Source organism: Haematobia irritans, chromosome 1 (genome assembly GCF_050003625.1).
Source record: "Haematobia irritans isolate KBUSLIRL chromosome 1, ASM5000362v1, whole genome shotgun sequence".
Classification (NCBI taxonomy): Eukaryota; Metazoa; Arthropoda; class Insecta; order Diptera; family Muscidae; genus Haematobia; species Haematobia irritans.
This window is the reverse complement of record NC_134397.1, coordinates 231,281,956-231,305,489: the sequence shown is the minus strand read 5'-3', so window position 1 is coordinate 231,305,489 and position 23,534 is coordinate 231,281,956. Positions and strand designations below refer to the sequence as shown.

The following is a 23,534-nucleotide window of genomic DNA, read 5'->3' as shown; positions in this document are numbered from 1 at the left end:
GTTTATGTCTATAGAAAATTTTGACTACATTTTATTTCTATAAAAACTTTTGACAAAATGTTATTTCTATAGTAATTTTTTTCAAATAAATAGAAAAAAATATTTCAATAGAAAATTTATGAAGAAGTACCTCTTTGTAAAATCTATCAAAAATGTTGAGATCCTTTAATAAAAATAAAATATCCTCATTTGGCAATATGTTTATTTCTTCATTGTCCGCTATTTATATTTTTTAGAGTTGAGTTGATATATGAGAAACGTTTACATTTAGGGCAGAATAACACTATCTAGAGTAATTGTAATGAAAAAGTACCAAATGGCTCGCGGTCGTACCACAGTGATTTTGGCAGTCGAAATGTATTGAAAAAAAAAACGCAAAAGTGTCAACTTTATCAACACTGATATCACATAATCGGTTACGCTTGAGTTTACCTATTCCTTTCTTATTTCAAGTTTAGTTCTGACAAAGTTTAAAAATTATTTGCAAATATTTAATCTTTTTGAATTTTATGGCGTTTTATGGCGTGCTTAGCATGTGTTCCTTTGAAGTAAAAAAAAAAAAAAAAAACAGAATAACTCTCATTTATATGTATGTAAATACCACGGAATATTTAGCATTAAACTTGCTATAAAATGCAAACATTTTCACGCCCAAAATGTCAGAAAAAATATGTCATCATAGCTTGGCCAACTAACTTCACAATTCATTTATGCATACACTGAAAAAAATATCACCAAAATATTTCCAATTAAAATATTGATTGTAGCTGAAATTTTTTCAATACTACATTTAACTTTTAATATTTAATATTTTGCGAAAGTCATTAAGAAACTTATTTTTTAATGGACTTTTACAAATTTGGCAAAAATTTTCTATAGAAAATTTTGTCACAATTTTATTTCTATAGAAATTTTGTCAAAATTGTATTTTTATAGAAAATTTTGTCAAAATGTTATTTCTATAGAAAATTTTGTCAAAATGTTATTTCTATAGACAATTTTGTCAAAATTTTATTTCTACAGGAAATTTTGTCAAAATTGTATTTTTATAGAAAATTTTGTCCAAATTTTATTTCTATAGCAAATTTTGTCAACATATTATTTCTATAGAAAATTTTTATTTCTATAAAACATTTTGTCAAAATTTTATTTCTATAGACAATTTTGCCAAAATTTTATTTCTACAGGAAATGTTGTCAACATTTTATTTTTATAGAAAATTTTGTCAAAATTTTATTTCTATAGAACTTTTTGTTAAAATCTTATTTCCATAGAAAATTTTCTTAAAATTTTATTTCTATAGAAAATTTTGTCAATATTTTAGTTCTATAGAAATTTTTGTCAAAATGTTATTTCTATAGAAAATTTTGTCAAAATTTTATTTCTATAGAAAATTTTATTTCAATAAAAAATTTTATTTCTATAGAAATTTTTGTCAAAAATTTATTTCTATAGAAAATTTTGTCAAAATTTTATTGCTATAGACAATTTCGTCAACATTTTATTTCTACAGGAAATTTTGTCAAAATTGTATTTTTATAGAAAATTTTGTCAAAATTTTATTTCTATAGAAAATTTTGTTAAAATTTTATTTTTATAGGAAATTTTAACAAAATGTTTATGTCTATAGAAAATTTTGACTACATTTTATTTCTATAAAAACTTTTGACAAAATGTTATTTCTATAGTAAATTTTTTCAAATAGAAAAAATTATTTCAATAGAAAATTTATGAAGAAGTACCTCTTTGTAAAATCTATCAAAAATGTTGAGATCCTTTAATAAAAATAAAATATCCTCATTTGGCAATATGTTTATTTCTTCATTGTCCGCTATTTATATTTTTTAGAGTTGAGTTGATATATGAGAAACGTTCACATTTAGGGCAGAATAACACTATCTAGAGTAATTGTAATGAAAAAGTACCAAATGGCTCGCGGTCGTACCACGGCTATTTTAGCAGTCGAAATGTATTGAAAAAAACGCAAAAGTGTCAACTTTATCAACACTGATATCATATAATCGGTTACGCTTGAGTTTACCTATTCCTTTCTTATTTCAAGTTTAGTTCTGACAAAGTTTAAAAATTATTTGCAAATATTTAATCTTTTTGAATTTTATGGCGTTACACGCCTTTGGCGTGCTTAGCATGTGTTCCTTTGAAGTAAAAAAAAAAAAAACAGAATAACTCTCATTTATATGTATGTAAATACCACGGAATATTTAGCATTAAACTTGCTATAAAATGCAAACATTTTCAAGCCCAAAATGTCAGAAAAAATATGTCATCATAGCTTGGCCAACTAACTTCACAATTCATTTATGCATACATTGAAAAAAATATCACCAAAATATTTCCAATTAAAATATTGATTGTAGCTGAAATTTTTTCAATACTACATTTAACTTTTAATAGACACATTTAACTTTTTAATAAATAACAGGTTGGCTGATAAGTCCCCGGTCTGACACATAGATGACGTCGCTAGTATTAAATGCATATTATTTTTATATAGTACCAACCTTCAAATGATTCGTGTCAAAATTTGACGTCTGTACGTCAATTAGTTAGTGAGATAGAGCGTCTTTTGTGAAGCAACTTTTGTTATTGTGAAAAAATGGAAAAAAATGAATTTCGTGTTTTGATAAAATACTGTTTTCTGAAGGGAAAAAATACGGTGGAAGCAAAAACTTGGCTTGATAATGAGTTTCTGGACTCTGCCCCAGGAAAATCAACAATAATTGATTGGTATGCAAAATTCAAGGGTGGTGAAATGAGCACGGAGGACGGTGAACGCAATGGACGCCCGAAAGATGTTGTTACCGATAATTGCTTCCCCACCCACCGTATTCTCCAGATCTGGCGCCCAGCGACGTGTTTTTTTCTCAGACCTCAAAAGGATGCTCGCAGGGAAAAAATGTGGCTGCAATGAAGAGGTGATCGCCGAAACTGAGGCCTATTTTGAGGCAAAACCGAAGGAGTACTACCAAAATGGTATCAAAAAATTGGAAGGTCGTTATAATCGTTGTATCGCTCCTGAAGGGAACTATGTTGAATAATAAAAACGAATTTTGACAAAAAAATGTGTTTTTCTTTGTTAGACCAACCTGTTACCTGCCCAGCAACAAAACAATTGGAAGTTATTCCACAAACATTTCTTTTAAAGCGCATCCCTGAATCTCCCCTCAATTTTTTCCCACTTCCGATGCAGTCCTTTTGGACAAGTCCACAAACATTTCTTTTAAAAAGCATCCCGGGATCCCCTATCGATTTTTTCCCACTGTAGTCCATTTGGACAAGTATTAGAAAGTACGAAATTTGGCTATTTTAAGTGAAAATTTTAGCTTTGGACAATTAAATTTCACAAAAAATAGAACATCAATAAAACAGTTAAAATAATAATATTAAAAAAAATACATTTCATACAGTGTGCTAAAGCGTTCTGGTATGGTGCCAATAGACGCAAGTTCAACCCCCGGTGGAAGCTAAGAAATTTTTCAATTTCTAAAAATTAAATAATAAGAAAATAAAATTGTAACACAAAATACTGATTAAAATAAAAAGTGAAATTGGAAACTAGTATATACCAAAAATGGTGCCTATCGGTCCATGTTTTGGTATAGCGCCCATATGGACCGATTTCCCGATTTTGCTTCTTGGGCGTCTAGAAAGTGTATTTGCTATCCGATTTGCCTGAAATTGGAAATCTAGAGGTATTCTAGGACCATAAAGAGGTGTGCCGAAAATGGGGTGTATCGGTCCATGTTTTGGTATAGCGCCCATATGGACCGATTTCCCGATTTTACTTCTTGGGCTTCTATAATCCGCAGTTTTAATCCAATTTACCTGAAATTTGAATTCTAGAGGTATTCTAGGACCCTAAAGACGTGTACCGAAAATGGTGAGTACCGGTCCATGTTTTGATATAGCCACCATATAGACCGATCTCCAGATTCTACTTCTTGGTCTTCTAGAATCCGTAATTTTTACCCAATTTGCCTCAAATCGGAAATCTAGAGGTATTCTAGGACCTTAAAGAGGTGTGCGAACATGGTGAGTACCGGTCCATGTTTTGATATAGCCACCATATAGACCGATCTCCCGATTCTACTTCTTGGTCTTCTAGAATCCGTAATTTTTACCCAATTTGCCTCAAATCGGAAATCTAGAGGTATTCTAGGACCATAAAGACGTGTGTCGAAAATGGTGAGTTCCGGCCATGTTTTGATATAGCCTCCCTATGGACCGATCTCCCGATTTTACTTCTTGGGCTTCTAGAATCCGAAGTTTTTACCCAATTTGCCTGAAATTGGAAATCTAGAGGTATTCTAGGAAAATAAAGAGATGTGCCGAAAATTATCGGTCCATGTTTTGATATAGACCCCATATAGACCGATCTCCCGATTTTACTTCTAGGACTTCTAGAATCCGTAGTTTTTACCCAATTTGCCTGAAATTGGAAAACTAGAGGTTTTCTAGGACCTCAAAGGGGTGTGCCAATTATATTGAGTATCGGTACAGTTTTTGTTATAGCCCTCTTATAAACCGGCCCTCCGATTTGGAGTCTAGATTCTAGAACTACAATTAAATGTGCTGAATACTGTGTGTAACCTTCCATGTTTTGGTATAGCCCCCATTAGGCCGAACTCCCGATTTAACTCCTAGGGTTTCTACAAATTGTAGTTTTTATGCGATTTGCCACTGGCATTTTAGACACATAACAAAGTGTATATGATTTAGTTAACGGTCCATTTGGTAAGGCCTCCATATAGACCGATTTCACGTATGTTATTGAGGGTATAGAAGGCGCACTGATCATGAAAATTGCTTGAAACTGAATGCAACATTTCCAAATTTTACTTCTCGTAGTCATTTAAATAATTGGGATGAAAATTCACAGATTTTAGATTTCAAATAAAGGCGTTATTTCATCATTTTCATGCTCTTACAAGAGATGAAAATGATTCCTCTAAAACTCAAAAAAAAAAATGGTTCTTATAAATTCCGAATCTGATCTAGTCTTCATAAGTAAAATCTTTACATTTATCTGTGGGAAGCGTACTGGTTGAACTAATCTGCTTGGGAAAATATCTGTCATCAAACCCCCCTGAAATTTTGAAAGGAAACTATTATATGTGATTCATGGTGGTGTGTATATAAGATTCGGCCCGGCCGAACTTGCTACCGTATATATTTGTTTATTTTTTTTCATCCAAATGAACTTCCAAGGCACAACCTCCAAAGCAATGCAAAGGATCCAAAAATGAAGTACTTCCGTCATATGATAAGCCCATGTAAAATTCATTGGAGATGATCCAAGTTTACACTACTTCCGGATCCCAAATTGAGGATCCAAACTAAGCACTTTTTTGCTGGGTGTTTATTTTTTTATTGAATGTTGTTAGATCGCATAAATCACTCTGTGCCTCTACGAACTTATGTGATAACCCAATAGAACGCAATTAATTATAACTTAATTAAATTTAACAGCTTCGTTTTCTTATTTTTCCGCATCAATGTTTATGATTTGGAGGTGTTTGATTACTAACAGTCGTAGTTGCAATTGGAGGAGTTGGTGGTGCAGGTGGTGTAGTTTCCTCTTCAGGATGCCCAGGTGTAGGATTCGTTATAGCACTAGTGGGAGGATTCAATGTTGGTGGTACAGGAGGTTCAGCTTTTGTTGTTTCGGTTGGAGTTTGTGTTGTTTCATCGGTTGCACTTGATGTTGTTTCGGTTGGAGTTATCTCTTCTGTTACTGTGGAACTAATTTGCGTTGTAGTCGTTTCAAAAGCGGGTGGTAGATATTCTCCTGCCAAACAGGCTTCCAATTTTGAATATAACTCCAATGTTACTTCCCTATAGGTTTGTGTGCATTTCTCTGTACATGATCTTTGATCGCGAAATACGATTTCTTGTCTCTTGGCTATATATGTCAGGCCAGTAATAGATTGGTGACGCATATTATATGAAGTTGGCAAGGATTTTCCTGCCTATAAAACAAAAGATTTAATAGTTCATAATTGGTTATTATAATTTTATAGATTTTTCTTTTCTACTTTTCGAACTTACTGCATCATGATAACAATCAAAAAAATCCACCGATGTTAACATCATGGAACAATTCCGATATGAGAAGCATATATCTTCACCACGTTGCAGCATTTGGGCCCGATCTTCCATCATTTCATTTTCTATGGTTTCTGCATCATTCGCTGCTGCAAATAAACACTTAGCATATTCCGTCTCATATGTTTGAGTTGCTTCATTAACTCTTGGAATATAGAAACTAAAACATATCGAAGGCAGTGTTGGATCAACGAAATTATTTTTCAGATACAAATTGGTTGGTGATGACAGTTTATTAAATCCATAAGATTGGGGGGCATAGTTTCCGAAAACTGCCGACTGTAATATGGTCACAATAGTGAGTGAAATTATCGACAATGTAGACATTCCTATTTGCGAACCCTCGAATGGCTATTAAAAACCCTAACCGTCATATTATTTTTTAATTGAACTATTGAGTGTTTTTGTTTTCATTTTTCTGTACGTAAAAATCTCCGATTGATAAGAATTTACTTTAATACCATATTCGTGGCTACATATTGAAATACCAATTATTTGGGGAAATTTAATATTGCTCCAAAGAGTCTAAGCGTTTTTCTTATCTTTATGATTTAGGGTTCTGTGATTTTAGTCGAAAATTATGGCAGCGTACTTACGCAAATTGTTAAATTTATACTTAATAGCTGTATATGTGAGATACAAGGAAAAAGTTCCATTTTATCAAAAAAGTTATTTGAATATTTATGATTCATTGGAATTGTGTTCACATAGCACTAGGATGGGTCGAAGCGTTTTTTTTTTTTGGTTATAATAACAAAATCCTCATACCACAATTATTTTTGCCGAAAAAAAATTTTAGACTAACGACTTTTATTCGTAAGTTGTCTCCTCAAAGATTCCTGATATGAGATTTTTTTTCGAAAAATTTCTATTCAGCTCGTGAGCTGATAGGTACTATTCTCAGTGTACATGAAATATCTGTCAAAATCAAATACATTTCAAACAAAAAGTCAACAAAAACCTAAGAGATTTAAAAATGTATTCATAGATACGTGCAAATTTTAAAGACCAAAACCAAACTCCAGAAGCTCAAGCTAACCAGTTAGCCCAGAATGGCTTTACTCTATTGTTTATGTCAATTAATAAATTTCTTCATTCAATTAATAATTACGATTTTATGGCATGGACTTTTCGGTTTAGTAATGCAGATGTGTAAATTTTCCATACTTCTTTTCTTGGTATTCTTATTGGGTCAGTTTATTTTTATGATGGTAAGATTCTTTTTTTTTTTTTTTTGAGGACATAAACATAAATAACTCTTCTGTTGGTTTTTTCTAGTATGAAGAATCTTCAATATCTACCAATATTTTGGAAGCCATGTCAACTATAAAACGGTTAAGTTCCCGTGTCATTGATGGTAATACAATTTCCCGATTGTCAAATGCATTAGCGGATGTGCCTTATATGATACCAAGGGATGCACATGGAGATATTCAGGGAGATTAAGGATATATGATGACAACAAATTTTCTTTTACATTTTTTTTTTCAATAAAATATTTTTTTAGTTTCATTTTTGTTATACCCTCCACCATAGGATGGGGGGTATATTAACTTTGTCATTCCGTTTGTAACACATCGAAATATTGCTCTAAGACCCCATAAAGTATATATATTCTGGGTCGTGGTGAAATTCTGAGTCGATCTGAGCATGTCCGTCCGTCTTGCGGAGCCTAAAAGAGAAGCAAATTTCATCCGATCCGGCTGAAATTTGGTACATGGTGTTGATATATGGTCTCTAACAACCATGCAAAAATTGGTTCACATCGGTCCATAATTATATATAGCCCCCATATAAACCGATCCCCAGATTTGGCTTGCGGAGCCTCAAAGAGAAGAAAATTTCATCCGATTCGGCTGAAATTTGGTACATGGTGTTAGTATATGGTCTCTAATGACCATGCAAAAATTGGTCCACATCGGTGCATAATTATATATAGCTCCATATAAACCGATCGCCAGATTTGACCTCCGGAGCCCCTTGGAAGAGCAAAATTCATCGAATTCGGTTGAAATTTGGTACGTGATGTTAGTATATGGTATCCAACAACCATGCATGAATTGGTTCATGTCAGTCCATAATTATATATATAGCCCCCATATAAACCGATCCCCAGATTTGACGTCCGGTGCCTTGTGGAGAAATTCCATATCGATTCGTTATTATTGGTCGACTTATCTACACATACCTTTTTTGTCTAATATATACCACGTATATAAAGGGTGATTTGTTAAGAGCTTGATAACTTTTTTTTTAAAAAAAACGCATAAAATTTGCAAAATCTCATCGGTTCTTTATTTGAAACGTTAGATTGGTCCATGACATTTACTTTTTGAAGATAATTTCATTTAAATGTTGACCGCGGCTGCGTCTTAGGTGGTCCATTCGGAAAGTCCAATTTTGGGCAACTTTTTCGAGCATTTCGGCCGGAATAGCCCGAATTTCTTCGGAAATGTTGTCTTCCAAAGCTGGAATAGTTGCTGGCTTATTTCTGTAGACTTTAGACTTGACGTAGCCCCACAAAAAATAGTCTAAAGGCGTCAAATCGCATGATCTTGGTGGCCAACTTACCGGTCCATTTCTTGAGATGAATTGTTCTCCGAAGTTTTCCCTCAAAATGGCCATAGAATCGCGAGCTGTGTGGCATGTAGCGCCATCTTGTTGAAACCACATGTCAACCAAGTTCAGTTCTTCCATTTTTGGCAACAAAAAGTTTGTTAGTATCGAACGATAGCGATCGCCATTCACCGTAACGTTGCGTCCAACAGCATCTTTGAAAAAATACGGTCCAATGATTCCACCAGCGTACAAACCACACCAAACAGTGCATTTTTCGGGATGCATGGGCAGTTCTTGAACGGCTTCTGGTTGCTCTTCACTCCAAATGCGGCAATTTTGCTTATTTACGTAGCCATTCAACCAGAAATGAGCCTCATCGCTGAACAAAATTTGTCGATAAAAAAGCGGATTTTCTGCCAACTTTTCTAGGGCCCATTCACTGAAAATTCGACGTTGTGGCTCGTTAGTAAGTCTATTCATGATGAAATGTCAAAGCATACTGAGCATCTTTCTCTTTGACACCATGTCTGAAATCCCACGTGATCTGTCAAATACTAATGCATGAAAATCCTAACCTCAAAAGAATCACCCTTTATTAGACAATTTAGAAATCGATGTTAAGAAGTTTTAAGATACAACAACCCAAGTAATTCGATTGTGGATGACAGTCTTTCGTAGAAGTTTCTACGCAATCCATGGTGGAGGGTACATAAGATTCGGCCTGGCCGAACTTACGGCCGTATATACTTGTTTTCAAATAATTAGTAATAATTACATATTCACCACACTTAACATTAACATTACCACATTAATTAGGTACTTTACCACATTAATTAGGTACTTTTAGTTAATGTCGTATCACAATGGACTGAATAGTCTAAGTGAGCCTGAAACTTAATCGGGCTGCCACTTTAACCTAACATACGAGAGTTGACTTTTATATTTCGGGATTAGAGAACTAAAACAAAAATATTAACAATCAAAAATCGCTTTATTACTCAGAAATGTCAGCGGCATTACTGAGGGGGCACAATCGACTACTGAAAAACTTTTTGGTATTCAGTCGGAACTGGAAGGTCGAAGGTGGTTGTAACGCAATTCATAAACATAGCGTATAATCCTATTGAATAAATTTTATCAAAATTGTTTTTCTATAGAAAATTGTGTCAAAATTTTATTTCTATAGAAAATGTAGTCAAAATTTTATTTCTATAAAAATTTTTTTCAAAATTTTATTTCTATAGAAAATTTTGTCGAAATTTTATTCTTATAAAAAATTTTGTCGAATTTTTTTTCCTATAAAAAATTTTGTCGAAATTTTATTCCTAAAGAAAATTTTGTCGAAATTTTATTCCTATAGAAAATTTTGTTGAAATTTTTTTCCTATAGAAAATTCTGTCAACATTTTATGTTTATTGAAAATTTTGTAAAGATTTTATTTCTATAGAAAATTTTCTGAAAATTTAATTTATAAAGAAAATTTTGTAAAAATTTTATTTCTATAGAAAATTTTCTAAAAATTTTATTTCTATAGAAAATTTTGTGAAAATTTTATTTTTAAAGAAAATTTTATTTCTAAAGAAAATTGTATTTCTATAGAAAATTTTGTCAACATTTTATTTCTATAGAAAATTTAGTTAAGATTTTATGTCTATATTTAGAACATTTCAATAGTCATTAAACTTATTTAAAATGACATAGTCATTTTAAATAAGTATTGATTTTTCCTGTTTTCAATTTTACTTTCCTTTTAAAATGTTTTATATATATTTTTCATTTTATTTTATCCTCTTTGTTTAATTAATTATTTCAATAGAAAATTTAGTTAAGTTTGTCGAAATTTTATTCCTATTGTGTCAAAATTTTATTTCTATAGAAAATGTTGTCAAAATTTTATTTCTATCGAAAATTTTGTCAAAATCTTATTTCTATCGAAGATGTTGTCTATATTTTATTTCTATAGAAAATTTTGTCAAAATTTTATTTCTGTAGAAAATTTTGTCAAAATTTTATTTCTGTAGAAAAATTTGTCAAAATTTTATTCCTATAAAAAATTTTGTCAAAATTTTATTTCTATACACAATTTTGTCAAAATTTTATTTCTAAAGAAACATTTATTTCTATAGAAAATATAGTCAACATTTTATTTCTATAGAAAATTTAGTTAAGATTTTGTATCTATAGAACATTTTCTGAAAATGTTGTCGAAATTATATGTCTATAGAAAATGTTGTCAAAATTTTATTTCTATAGAAAATTTTGTCTAAATTATATGTCTATAGAAAATTTTGTGTCAAATTTTATTTTTATAGAAAATTTTGCCAAAATTTTATTAATTTGGAAAATTTTGCCAAAATTTTATTTTTATAGAAAATTTTGTCAAAATTTTATATCTATAAAAAATTTTGTCAAAATTTTATTTCTATTAAAAATTTTGTCAAAATTTTATTTCTATTAAAAATTTTGTCAAAATTTTATTTCTATCGAAAATTTTGTCTAAATTATATGTCTATAGAAAATTTTGTGTCAAATTTTATTTTTATAGAAAATTTTGTTAAAATTTTATTTATTTAGAAAATGTCTATAGAAAATTTTTCAAAATTTTATGTCTATAGAAAATTTTGTCCAATTTTTTTTTTTCTATAGAAAATTTGGTTAAGATTTTATGTCTATAGAACATTTTCAGAAAATTTTGTCGAAATTATATGTCTATAGAAAATTTGGTAAAAATTTTATGTCTATAGAAAATTTTGTAAAAATGTTATTTCTATAGAAAATTTTGTCAAAATTTTATTTCTATAGAAAATTTTGTCAAAATTTTATTTCTATCGAAAGTTTTGTGTTAAATTTTATTTTTATAGAAAATTTTGTCCAAATTTTATATCTATAGAAAATTTTGTCAAAAAAATTTTTTTCTATAGACAATTTGGTTAAGATTTTATGTCTATAGAACATTTTCAGAAAACTTTGTCGAAATTATATGTCTATAGCAAATTTTGTCAAAAATTTATTTTTATAGAAAATTTTGTCAAAATTTTATTTAGTTAGAAAATTTTGCCACAATTTTATTTCTATGGAAAATTTTGTCAAAATTTTATTTCTATAGAAAATTTTGTCTATAGAAAATTTTGCGTCATATTTTAGTTTAATAGAAAATTTTGTCCAAATTTTATATCTATAGAAAATTTTGTCAAAATTGTATGTCTATAGAAAATTTTGTCAAAATTTTATTTCTATCGAAAATTTCATCAAAATTTTATTTCTATCAAAAATTTTGTTAAAATTTTATTTCTATAGAAAACTTTGGCAAAATTGTATTTCTATAGAAAGTTTTGTAAAAATTTTATGTCTATAGAAAACTTTGTTAAGATTTTATGTCTATAAAACATTTTCAAAAAATTTTGTCGAAATTATATGTCCATAGAAAATTTGTCTAAATTATATGTCTATAGAAACTTTTGTGTCAAATTTTATTTTTATAGAAAATTTTGTCAAAATTTTATTTCTATAGAAAATTTTGTCAAAATTTTATTTATTTAGAAAATGTCTATAGATATTTTTTCAAAATTTTATGTCTATAGAAAATGTTGTCCCAATTTTATTTCTATCGAAAATTTTGTCTAAATTTTATTTCTATAGAAAATTTTGTCTAAATTTTATTTCTATAGAAAATTTTGTCTAAATTTTATTTCTATAGAAAATTTTGTCGAAATTTTATTGTTGTTGTTTTCGATTTCAGATTAAAACCATGCATTGACTAAACTACAAGTGTAGCTTAACCAACAGAGGAAAGAATGTTTGTCAAATTTATTTGGGCAAAGCCCTATAGACTGCAAGATAGTTGGATGGGCGCACGTTTCGGAATTACCACATTCCTCATCACCATCCTCTACTTGCAGCAAAACTATCAACCTATTATCAGGATAAATTCAGGCAGTTCACTAAACCCAAAAGTAAACCACACTTGAACCTTCCGAAAAAAGGTTTCCGAAAAAAAGTGTTTACTCACTAAACGTACCTAAGGGAGCTCCCGAATAAACCTCAATTCCGTACAATATGTGTGGCAATAAAAGATACCTTCCCACCACTTTTCAGACTTCAATGGGGAGTAGAGACTTCTGTGGCATATAGTTTTCGTAGCGAGATATTCTAAACTTGAAACTATCCTAACAAAAAACTATAATTAATCATCGTACCCAGAGATGAAACGTTTCGTTTTTTTTTTGTTTTTTAATTATCTATATTTTCACTTCTTATTGGTCCACAATAAATTGTGAATATTTGGTTTTATTAATATTCAATAATATTTGCTAAAAAAAGCTATCCATTCCTCAGTGAATTGTATTTACGGTATTGCAGCAAATGTTAAAAAAGCTCAGGTTGAGGTGGTGTTGGAATAGCAGTAGTAGTCATCTCTGGTTCAAGAGTTGTGGTTTCAGTTGGTTCCGGTGCTGGAGGTGATACAACTTCACCTGTCTTCAAACATTCTTCCAGTTGGGAGTAAAGAGTTGTGGATTCCTTGACATAAATGTTGGTGCAATCATCAGTGCAGGAATCTTTATCGAATTGAATTGTTTGATATCTCAAATTGACATATTGCAACTTGGTCTTAGATACACTTTGCATGTCCAAAGAAGTAGAGAGAGATGATCCAGACTGCAAAATGAAGCAAATTATTAGTAAAATATAAAAAAAAAAAACAATATTTTCTTTAAATTATTTTTTGGTGAAGAGATTTTCCTAAAAGACTGGAGCAAGAACATATTCGAAGATTATAAAGGGTGATTTATTTTAGCTATTATCTGTTTGGCAACACTGGTTTAAACAGCTGACTCACGTTTCGTGTTATGTTTCACTGACAAAGGTCTTCAATAAATCGCCTTACAATCGCCTACAAATGGTCCAAGATCCATTTTTTTTATCGCTGAACATAATTTCAGCGACGAAGCTCATAATATAAATAAGTAAGCAGATTTGATTTGGAGTGAATCAGCCAGAAGCATGACAAAAGCTACAATAAAAAGTCGCAGTTTGCTGCGATTTATGAAATGTTTGGCATAATTGGAGCGTACAGCCCGATGTATCAGGCTCACTTAGACTATTCAGTCCATTGTGATACCACATTGGTGAACTTCTCTCTTATCACTGAGTGCTGCCCGATTCCATGTTAAGCTCAATGACAAGGGACCTCCTTTTCCACATTGCAGTGAAACCACTTAGAGAAGCTTTGAAACCCTCAGAAATGTCACCAGCATTACTTAGGTGGGATAATCCACCGCTGAAAAACTTTTTGTTGTTCGGTCGAAGCAGGAATCGAACCCACGACCTTGTGTATGCAAGGCGGGCATGCTAACCATTGCACCACGGTGCGAATCGTAACGTAACTGTGAATGGTAAGATGAAATGCACCTTTTTTGCCTGCAAAGCAAGGGCTTGAATTGCATGACATGTGAACACACAGAGAAGGAATATGATCACCTCAAACATGTGTTAAGAGCAAAATGTTATTTTTGGACGGAGAACATGTAACATGTTTTTCGCAACCATGTAATTTTCTCGAAAATATATATCTGATATCGGCAACCATCTATATGTTTGTCGAGAAAACAAAATTTTTGAGATAAAAATATTCCATGTTTCCCGTCCAAAAATAACATGTTACTCTTAAAACATGTTTGAGGTGATCATATTCCTTTTCTGCGTGTAACACGCGTTACAATGGAGTTATTGAGAGGCTAGTACCGTGAATATTTTATTTCAAGTTCGGGCCCGATCAAATGACTGCGATTTAATGCCCTTACAATATATTTTCTGGACCTAATAATAATAATTAATGTTGCCAGATTTTTAATTAACTTTTGAGTGCCTCACTCCTATAACCGTTAGAGTAAAATCCGAAAAAAATCTATCCTTTGACAATTAATACTCACCGCGTCGAGATAACACTCAAAGAAATCCGTTGATAGTTCCATATTGGCACATTTGTCGAAAGTAGCACAGATGCCTTCACCATCGCTACGGAGACTTGCACGATCGGGAGCTACTTCATTTTCAACCAGTTTTTGTGAATTAGCAGCATTGTCAAGGCAAGTGTTATATGCCAACTCATATTTGTCATTGGCTGCAGCTATTCCTTGAGCATAGATGGGGAAACAGACAGTAGAACGTTCAGGACTGGCCATAGCTCTGATCATGGCATCACCCATTTGCCTTTGAACAGCAGGCATTCCACTTAACGAGAAAGCCCCTTGAGAGGCCACAGCCAAAACAATGAAGGTAATAGTCCACATTTTTTCTCTTTGCAAAATTATCTTAAAATTTGGAACGCCTATGTTCGATTAGTTGCTTTCGGTAATACTGAAGAATATGGCCAGGCGAGAATAGATTTTATACCAAAATTTTTTGGAAAATAAATCCGATAGCCGTTTCCTTATCATTTGGCCGGGAAAAACAATTATTTCTTCGAATTTTTGGAGTTTTTTTTGTTTTTAGCTACACATTTCCAAATCCAGCCATATCATGGGGAAACATAAAGATACGTAAAGGGTATGGAGGAGTATACCTAACAGAATAAAATGAAACAATTCAATAATCACATATTATCTAAAAACGGTCGTATTGTTGTTGGTTTTAATTTAATTTATAGTGTATAAATCGATAATACCACGAAAAAATCACCAAAACCATGTGCCGTCTTATCAATCGATACAAATTTCAATTATATTGCGGTTACGTTTGATTTCGACAGATAATCTTTCTTGTGCAGATTTTCGTTTATTGCCAAAACATTTGAGAAACCATATAAGAATATTGGTTATACATACACTGAAAGAAAAAACGATTATCCAGTGTGGCAGCGATAAGGATAACCTTTGTATAGAAATGTGCAGAAATGCAATCTTTAATTCTGAGTGTATACAGCTGGACAGCAATGTGAAACGCTGTTCGGACTCGGTTATATGAAGAAAGAAAACATAGAGAATTTCACCACTGGTACTACCATAATGGACTGAATAGTCTAAGTGAGCCTGATACATCGGGCTGCCCCATAAACTAACCTATCATAATGGACTGAATAGTTTAAGTGAGTCTGAAATAAAGGGCTTCCATTATACATAACACCAATTTGGAACACTTTGGTGATTTATCTCGAGGCACGTCAAGTTGCAAGATGGACTATATCGGTGCATGTTTTGAGCACATACACACCGCGGCTATATATTCAGATACGGAGAGGAATAAGAACATGAAATAGTTTATTATTCGTTTTATTGTTTGAAGATAAAAGAACCAGACGGTAACAATGCCTGTTAGTGAGTTAAAGCATTTCCCCCTAATAATCGGAATATATTTTAATTTGGCGGGAAGCCGCTAGTCATCACGGTATTCTTTCAGGTACTTCCGGCTTCCAATAAAAATACATGTAAACATATGTTCGCCTACCAATTGTCTAGGAGGGTATTCTACCCTGTGCTTGGATTTATTTTTATTGTGCCCGTACCTTGAGCAATGGTTTGTACACACAGAGAAGAGATAGGTTGGAAATCGGTTGAAGCAATGAAATATCTACATTTATAATTAAATATCAATTATCCCAATAGATCTTCTATATTTGCAATCACATGCTTGTCTCTACTACCATGATTCGACTATTTCAAGAGATTTTCGTTTGTGATAGAAGACAAACAGTTGTAGGAACTAAATATCTCTATTTTAAAAAAATTTGCTTGAATTCGGATCACACAACCTGCCGTAATTAATTGTCGTAACTGTCACTTAGAAATCACCACTTACGGATGGTTTTCACAACCGAATGTCTTTTAAATTATTTTTCGGATGTCATTTCTATTTAAATAATTATTTAATGTCGAAAGAATACGTATTTTTAATAATTCCATATTGAAACGTCAGAAATATAACAATAAATTTTCTGAAGAACTGAGAGATAGAAATGTACTTTCTCAATGGGCAAGAAGTCAAATATTCAGGGAAATCAGGTCAAGATAGCGTGAGAAGTGAAAGCGATGGGAAATAAACCTCCACGATGCTACATACAAAAACCTTAAAGATTGGAAACATCATGTAGGTCCTGATTATTTTATATGCCCGAAAACGGATTGGGATATACCCCAATTTCCACTTCAATATGTTTAATTGGTAAATATCTTTGCATAGGAAATCGGCTACATTTGTATACCATGGGCCCATTGTACTGCGGATTACCAGTTTTATATACCAAGTGATGCAGTTTCTACAGCTATTTATCCTTAGCATCGTCCAGTCTATGATGTGATCATACCATTTTCTTAAATGTTTAAGTGTAAAATTTATTCCCTACCGCCCAAAACAAACACCATTTGAGCCAATCTTTCTCGGTTAAGATTTATCAAGCATCAACATGATCTTGCTACAGTTCCGATAATACAGATTTTCACCGTATCGTCTAAATTGGTGATGTTATATATTGTGATATGGAAAATTTAACTTAATCGCTAAACATTTTTAAATGCAATTTTCATCTTTTGATATCAAATACATTGTATTTTTATTTATTTATACCAATATACATATACATACTTAAATAAATAAATATAATATTTAATAGAGAAGGAATTTATTTTTAATTCGGTCATGAGTATTATTAAGGTTGGGCAACACAACCGAATGATGATGGTAACCACAACCGATGCGTCGGCAGACCCAACCAACACCATATGTTGTATTAGTTGTGTCGACCGAATAAGTCGGGTGACACAACTGCCAACTGATAGTAGCTGCAACTGCCAAAAGGAGGTTGGCAATAAATTCGGTTGTCACAACCTATCTGTATTCTCTGTGTAACGTGATACAAGTTATCATTATATACCCCCAAAAGAGACCTTCGGGTCCACTGTTGCCCCACATATACCTTTCGGGCTTACTGTTCCTCCACAGAGACCTTCGGGCCTTCTGTTCCACCACAGAAACCTTCGGGCCTACTCTTCCACTATAGAGACCTTGGGGCCTACCGCTCCACCACAGAGTACTTTGCACCCACTGTTCCACCAAAGAAACCTTGGGGTCTACTTTTCCCCCACAGAAACCTTCGGGTCAACTGTTCCCCCACAGAAACCTTCGGGTCTATTGTTGCACCACAGAAACCTTCGGGTCTACTGCTGCACAACAGAGACCTTGGGGCCTACTATTTAACCACAGAGACCTTCGTGAACACTGTTCACCCACGGTGACCTTCCGGCCTACTATTTCACCACAGAGACCTAAGAGAATCAACGTTTTCATCCACTACCGAACATCAAAGAAACGAATTGCTCATTAGGTTAGGTTAGGTTAGGTGGCAGCCCGATGTATCAGTCTCACTTAGACTATTCAGTCCATTGTGACACCACATTAGTGAACTTCTCTCTTATCACTGAGTGCTGCCCGATTCCATGTTAAGCTCAATGACAAGGGACCTCCTTTTTATAGCCGAGTCCGAACGGCGTTCCACATTGCAGTGAAACCACATACAGAAGCTTTGAAACCCTCAGAAATGTCACCAGCATTACTGAGGTGGGATAATCCACCGCTGAAAAACTTTTTGGTGTTCGGTCGAAGCAGGAATCGAACCCACGACCTTGTGTATGCAAGGCGGGCATGCTAACCATTGCACCACGGTGGCTCCTATGCTCACTATCTACCGATCATCGACGGACCGACATTCTCCTCCACCGAGCATCAAAGAACCGATGATCATCTCCACTACCGATTATATACGAACCGAACTTCTAAACAACTACCGAACATCGATGAACCGACGATTTCATCACGACTGATCATCAATGAACCGAATTTCTCATCAATTACCGAATCTCTATAAGCCTGCATTCTCATCAACCACCAATCATCAACGAACCAAATTCTCAACAACCAACGATCAACAAGGATCCGCATTATTCAACGAATACAATCTCTCTGTGAAATACTGATCATTAAGCAGCCGAAGAAGAATCGTAGTACTTACAACATGCAACAAGCCACCGTGGTGCAATGGTTAGCATGCCCGCCTTGCATACACAAGGTCGTGGGTTCGATTCCTGATTCGATCGAACACCAAAAAAGTTTTCCAGCGGTGGATTATCCCACCTCAGTAATGCTGGTGACATTTCTGAGGGTTTCAAAGCTTCTATAAGTGGTTTCACTGCAAGGTGGAACGCCGTTCGGACTCGGCTATAAAAAGGAGGTCCCTTCTCATTGAGCTTAACATGGAATCGGGCAGCACTCAGTGATAAGAGAGAAGTTCACCAATGTGGTATCACAATGGACTGAATAGTCTAAGTGAGCCTGATACATCGGGCTGCCACCTAACCTAACCTAACCCTAACCTACAACATGCCGATTATCTACGAATCGAATTCCTTCTTCATCTGAGGTTTAATACAACTTTACGGAGACCCTAGAGGCCACTCAACTTACCTCAGTCGCCGAGAAAACCATGTTACAAGTATCTGAGAGGAATATTATACCAAGCGTAAGGCGTGGTCCATTGAAAAAAATCAAACAGATTTCTCATGATATCGAACAAGAAGCACAAAAAGCCTACTTTTTACCAAACTACGGTTTATACAACAAAACACATAATTTGAAATTTTTTGTTTGCTCTTTATTTAATAGATTTCTGTGGGATTGGCGGGTTTTGAAGTTACTACCGCGCCAGTTTCAAGCATTGTTCCAATTGATCAGTGTTTTTCAATTATTCGTAGTCACCTACTGTGGGATTGGGAGTTTCTGGAGTTACTACTACACCAGTTTTCAAGCATTGATCCAATTGTGAGTAGAGAGTAGTTGATTCCTTGACGTAGGCATTGGCACTTTCATCAGCACAATGTTTCTTATCGTATTCAATGGTTTGATATCTCAAATTGACGTATTGCATTTTAGTTTTCGAAAGAGTTTGCATATCCAAAGATTTGGTCAGGGTATCACCAGCCTAAAATTGAATAGAATATCAATGGAGTATACATAATCAAGCCTACATGCAATCTTACCGCTTCAAGATAACACTCAAAAAAGTCAGAGGATGAGTCCTTGGCGGCACATTCTGTGAAAGCAGCACAGATACTTTCACCTTCATAACGAACATTTTCGCGATCACTAGCTACTTCAGCTTCAAGTCTTTCAAGGGATGATGCGGCATCATCGGCACATTTGGCAAACTCAAATTCGTATTTTTCATTAGCAGCCGTTATTCCTGCCGAATAGACATTGAAACATTCCTGGGCACGATCGGGATTTGCTAGCATATCCTCGTTAACTTGTTCCATAAGATCAACGATTTCTTGGGGAACTTCTGGCACAACTGTGCGCGAGAAAACTCCTTGCGAAACTACAGCCAAGACAATGAAGCTAATTACCAACATTTTGATTTGAAGGTGATTTGTGGATGATGACCAAAGACTGGTAGACTATCAAGAGATACTGACAAATCTAATCATGCCCCACATAGATTTTATAGGGAATGGCTTTTCCAGAAATTATTTGAAGGGCATCACCTTATCTTTTCTCCACTTAGACGTAGGAGTGAGCAATTAAAATTGTTCCCATAATAATTAGATATTTTCGAGGACCTACTTGAAAATAAGTCATATTAAATAAATATGTGTCAAATTTAATTATTTCAAATATAGTACCACCTACTTGTACAGAAAAACTCAAAAGTATATTTATATATTTTTCTATCAGATAGTGAGTTTCAACAAAATCTAATTAAACATCTGGTAACATAGTACTAATAGTACTATTCTGTACAACATATTGAACGTTTTAACATATTGGAGACGTTTACTCAACCTTAAGATAAATCAAACAAGTATATCCGGCCATAAATTCGACCAAGCCGAATGTTATGTACCCACCACCATGGATTGCGCAGAAAGTTCTACTAAAGAATTACTTGGGGTGTGGTAACATTAGCCAAATGGCAAGTTATCGTAAAACTTATTAACATTGTCTCAGTCCATATATGGACTTAGTTAGGCATGGTTGTTAACGGCCATATACTAGCACAATGTACTAAATTTCAACTGACTCGGATGAAATTTGCTTCTCCAAAAGGCTCCAAAACCAAATCTCGGGATCGGTTTATATGGGGGCTATATATGATTAAGGACTGATATGGACCACTTTTGGCATGGTTGTTAAATATCATATACTACTACCACGTACCAAATTTCAACCAGATCGGATGAATTTTGCTTCTCCAAAAGGCACCAGAGGTCAAATCTGGGGATGGGTTTTTATGGGGGCTATATATAATTATGGACTGATATGAACCAATTCCTGCATGGGTGTTTGAGGCCATATAAAGGGTGATTCTTTTGAGGTTAGGATTTTCATGCATTAGTATTTGACAGATCACGTGGGATTTCAGACATGGTGTCAAAGAGAAAGATGCTCAGTATGCTTTGACATTTCATCATGAATAGACTTACTAACGAGCAACGCTTGGAAATCATTGAATTTTATTACCAAAATCAGTGGCAGAAAATCCGCTTTTTTATCGACAAATTTTGTTCAGCGATGAGGCCCATTTCTGGTTGAATGGCTACGTAAATAAGCAAAATTGCCGCATTTGGAGTGAAGAGCAACCAGAAGCCGTTCAAGAACTGCCCATGCATCCCGAAAAATGCACTGTTTGGTGTGGTTTGTACGCTGGTGGAATCATTGGACCGTATTTTTTCAAAGATGCTGTTGGACGCAACGTTACGGTGAATGGCGATCGCTATCGTTCGATGCTAACAAACTTTTTGTTGCCAAAAATGGAAGAACTGAACTTGGTTGACATGTGGTTTCAACAAGATGGCGCTACATGCCACACAGCTCGCGATTCTATGGCCATTTTGAGGGAAAACTTCGGAGAACAATTCATCTCAAGAAATGGACCGGTAAGTTGGCCACCAAGATCATGCGATTTGACGCCTTTAGACTATTTTTTGTGGGGCTACGTCAAGTCTAAAGTCTACAGAAATAAGCCAGCAACTATTCCAGCTTTGGAAGACAACATTTCCGAAGAAATTCGGGCTATTCCGGCCGAAATGCTCGAAAAAGTTGCCCAAAATTGGACTTTCCGAATGGACCACCTAAGACGCAGCCGCGGTCAACATTTAAATGAAATTATCTTCAAAAAGTAAATGTCATGGACCAATCTAACGTTTCAAATAAAGAACCGATGAGATTTTGCAAATTTTATGCGTTTTTTTAAAAAAAAAAGTTATCAAGCTCTTAACAAATCACCCTTTATTAACACCACGTACCACATTTCAATTGAATCGTATGAATTCTGCTCTTCCAAGGGGCTCCGGAGGTCAAATCTGGGGATCGGTTTATATGGGGCCTATATATAATTATGGACCGATTTCGACCAATTTTTGCATGGGTGTTTGAGGCCATATATTAACACCACGTACCACATTTCAACTGAATCAGATGAATTTCGGTCTTCCAAGAGGCTCCGGAGGTCAAATCTGGTGATCGCTTTATATGGGGGCTATATATAATTATGGACCGATGTGGACCAATTTTTGCATGGTCATTAGAGACCATATACTAACACCATGTACCAAATTTCAGCCGGATCGGATGAATTTTGCTTCTCTTAGAGCAATCGCAAGCCAAATTTAGGGGAACGTTTATATGGGGGCTATACGTAAAAGTAGACCGATATGGCCCATTTGCAATACCATCCGACCTACATCGATAACAAGTACTTGTGCCAAGTTTCAAGTCGATAGCTTATTTCGTGCGGAAGTTAGCGTAATTTCAACAGACGGACGGACGGACATGCTCAGATCGACTCAGAATTTCATTACGACCCAGAATATATATACTTAATGGGGTCTTAGAGCAATATTTCGATGTGTTACAAACGGAATGACAAAGTTAATATACCCCCATCCTATGGTGGAGGGTATAATAAATAAACAAATAAAAATATTTTATTGGATTTTATGTAAAACGCATCTACCGCTATAAAAACCGAATTATAACACTAGGTCACAAATAACAAAATTTTCTCTGTTATTTTTTTCTAGCATACTTTTTCCCACTGATTTTGACCTACTAAACACGAAAATGAGCTTTAAAAAATGTTCTGTCGATTGGTTTTCGAGATACAAATTTTTGAACTTTTTTGTAATTTTTGGAGGTACACTTACAATTTTGAGCATATCTTTCGTCTTCTTTGAACTATTTGACCCTAGTGCTACTCAAATTAAAGAAAATTGAGCCGTCTACAACTCATTCTCAGAAAATTTTCAAATCGGGTAAGTAGTTTGGATGTTGGCGGCTTAAAAAAGTTAAAAAACGGCGTTTTTTTAGTAAAAATGTGGCAGAAAAAAACATATAAATATTAATATAAAATATAAAACACGATGCTAACAATTTTGGTTTTTTGCGTATAGCTGAAATTTTTACAAAGAAAATAAGCCCGTACTTAACAAAATCTAACAACAAATAGCTGACTTATAATTATAACAAATAGCGGACTTATAATTATAACTAGTAATACACCCGAGTTTTTCCGTCGATATGTGACAATGGATGAAACATGGCTCCATCACTACAATCCTGAGTCCAATCGACAGTCGGCTGAGTGGACAGCGACCGGTGAACCGTCTCCGAAGCGTGGAAAGACTCAAAAGTCCGCTGGCAAAGTAATGGCCTCTGTTTTTTGGGATGCGCATGGAATAATTTTTATCGATTATCTTGAGAAGGGAAAAACCATCAACAGTGACTATTATATGGCGTTATTGGAGCGTTTGAAGGTCGAAATCGCGGCAAAACGGCCCCATATGAAGAAGGAAAAAGTGTTGTTC

The 23,534-nt window shown here is 33.8% G+C and overlaps 4 protein-coding genes and 1 long non-coding RNA gene across 5 annotated transcripts; 2 read left to right on the top strand and 3 right to left on the bottom strand.

Moving 5' to 3' along the window:
- Positions 1–5,365: 5,365 nt before the first annotated feature.
- On the bottom strand, positions 5,366–6,457 carry LOC142219531 (uncharacterized). Its single transcript, XM_075288478.1, has 2 exons — positions 6,070–6,457; positions 5,366–5,990 (listed from the first exon to the last, which is right to left on the bottom strand). The coding sequence occupies exons 1-2, from the start codon at positions 6,451–6,453 to the stop codon at positions 5,514–5,516; spliced, it is 861 nt and encodes a 286-aa protein (XP_075144593.1). The 5' UTR covers positions 6,454–6,457; the 3' UTR covers positions 5,366–5,513.
- Positions 6,458–7,018: 561 nt separating this feature from the next.
- LOC142219529 (uncharacterized) lies at positions 7,019–7,638 on the top strand. The gene is made up of 2 exons (XM_075288477.1): positions 7,019–7,337; positions 7,405–7,638. Exons 1-2 carry the CDS (start codon positions 7,179–7,181, stop codon positions 7,570–7,572), a joined length of 327 nt encoding a protein of 108 aa, XP_075144592.1. The 5' UTR covers positions 7,019–7,178; the 3' UTR covers positions 7,573–7,638.
- A 5,257-nt stretch (positions 7,639–12,895) lies between these two features.
- On the bottom strand, positions 12,896–15,053 carry LOC142223554 (uncharacterized). Its single transcript, XM_075293466.1, has 2 exons — positions 14,616–15,053; positions 12,896–13,341 (listed from the first exon to the last, which is right to left on the bottom strand). The coding sequence occupies exons 1-2, from the start codon at positions 14,973–14,975 to the stop codon at positions 13,051–13,053; spliced, it is 651 nt and encodes a 216-aa protein (XP_075149581.1). The 5' UTR covers positions 14,976–15,053; the 3' UTR covers positions 12,896–13,050.
- Positions 15,054–16,470: 1,417 nt separating this feature from the next.
- On the top strand, positions 16,471–17,294 carry LOC142219528 (uncharacterized). The gene is made up of 2 exons (XR_012717618.1): positions 16,471–16,767; positions 16,861–17,294. It is a non-coding gene; the product is annotated as an uncharacterized LOC142219528 (long non-coding RNA).
- Positions 17,295–19,302: 2,008 nt separating this feature from the next.
- LOC142223459 (protein TsetseEP-like) lies at positions 19,303–20,152 on the bottom strand. Its single transcript, XM_075293378.1, has 2 exons — positions 19,710–20,152; positions 19,303–19,651 (listed from the first exon to the last, which is right to left on the bottom strand). Exons 1-2 carry the CDS (start codon positions 20,079–20,081, stop codon positions 19,415–19,417), a joined length of 609 nt encoding a protein of 202 aa, XP_075149493.1. The 5' UTR covers positions 20,082–20,152; the 3' UTR covers positions 19,303–19,414.
- Positions 20,153–23,534: the final 3,382 nt, after the last annotated feature.

Bases quoted from the DNA above. Each gene is read 5' to 3' on its own strand.
- LOC142219529 (XM_075288477.1), top strand. From the start codon at position 7,179: ATGGCTTTACTCTATTGTTTATGTCAATTAATAAATTTCTTCATTCAA. The intron at 7,338-7,404 runs GTAAGATTCTTT...GGTTTTTTCTAG, and splicing joins GTCAGTTTATTTTTATGATG to TATGAAGAATCTTCAATATC.
- LOC142223554 (XM_075293466.1), bottom strand. From the start codon at position 14,975: ATGTGGACTATTACCTTCATTGTTTTGGCTGTGGCCTCTCAAGGGGCT. The intron at 13,342-14,615 runs GTGAGTATTAAT...TTCATTTTGCAG, and splicing joins TTGAGTGTTATCTCGACGCG to TCTGGATCATCTCTCTCTAC.
- LOC142219531 (XM_075288478.1), bottom strand. From the start codon at position 6,453: ATGTCTACATTGTCGATAATTTCACTCACTATTGTGACCATATTACAG. The intron at 5,991-6,069 runs GTAAGTTCGAAA...TTTGTTTTATAG, and splicing joins TTGATTGTTATCATGATGCA to GCAGGAAAATCCTTGCCAAC.
- LOC142223459 (XM_075293378.1), bottom strand. From the start codon at position 20,081: ATGTTGGTAATTAGCTTCATTGTCTTGGCTGTAGTTTCGCAAGGAGTT. The intron at 19,652-19,709 runs GTAAGATTGCAT...ATTCAATTTTAG, and splicing joins TTGAGTGTTATCTTGAAGCG to GCTGGTGATACCCTGACCAA.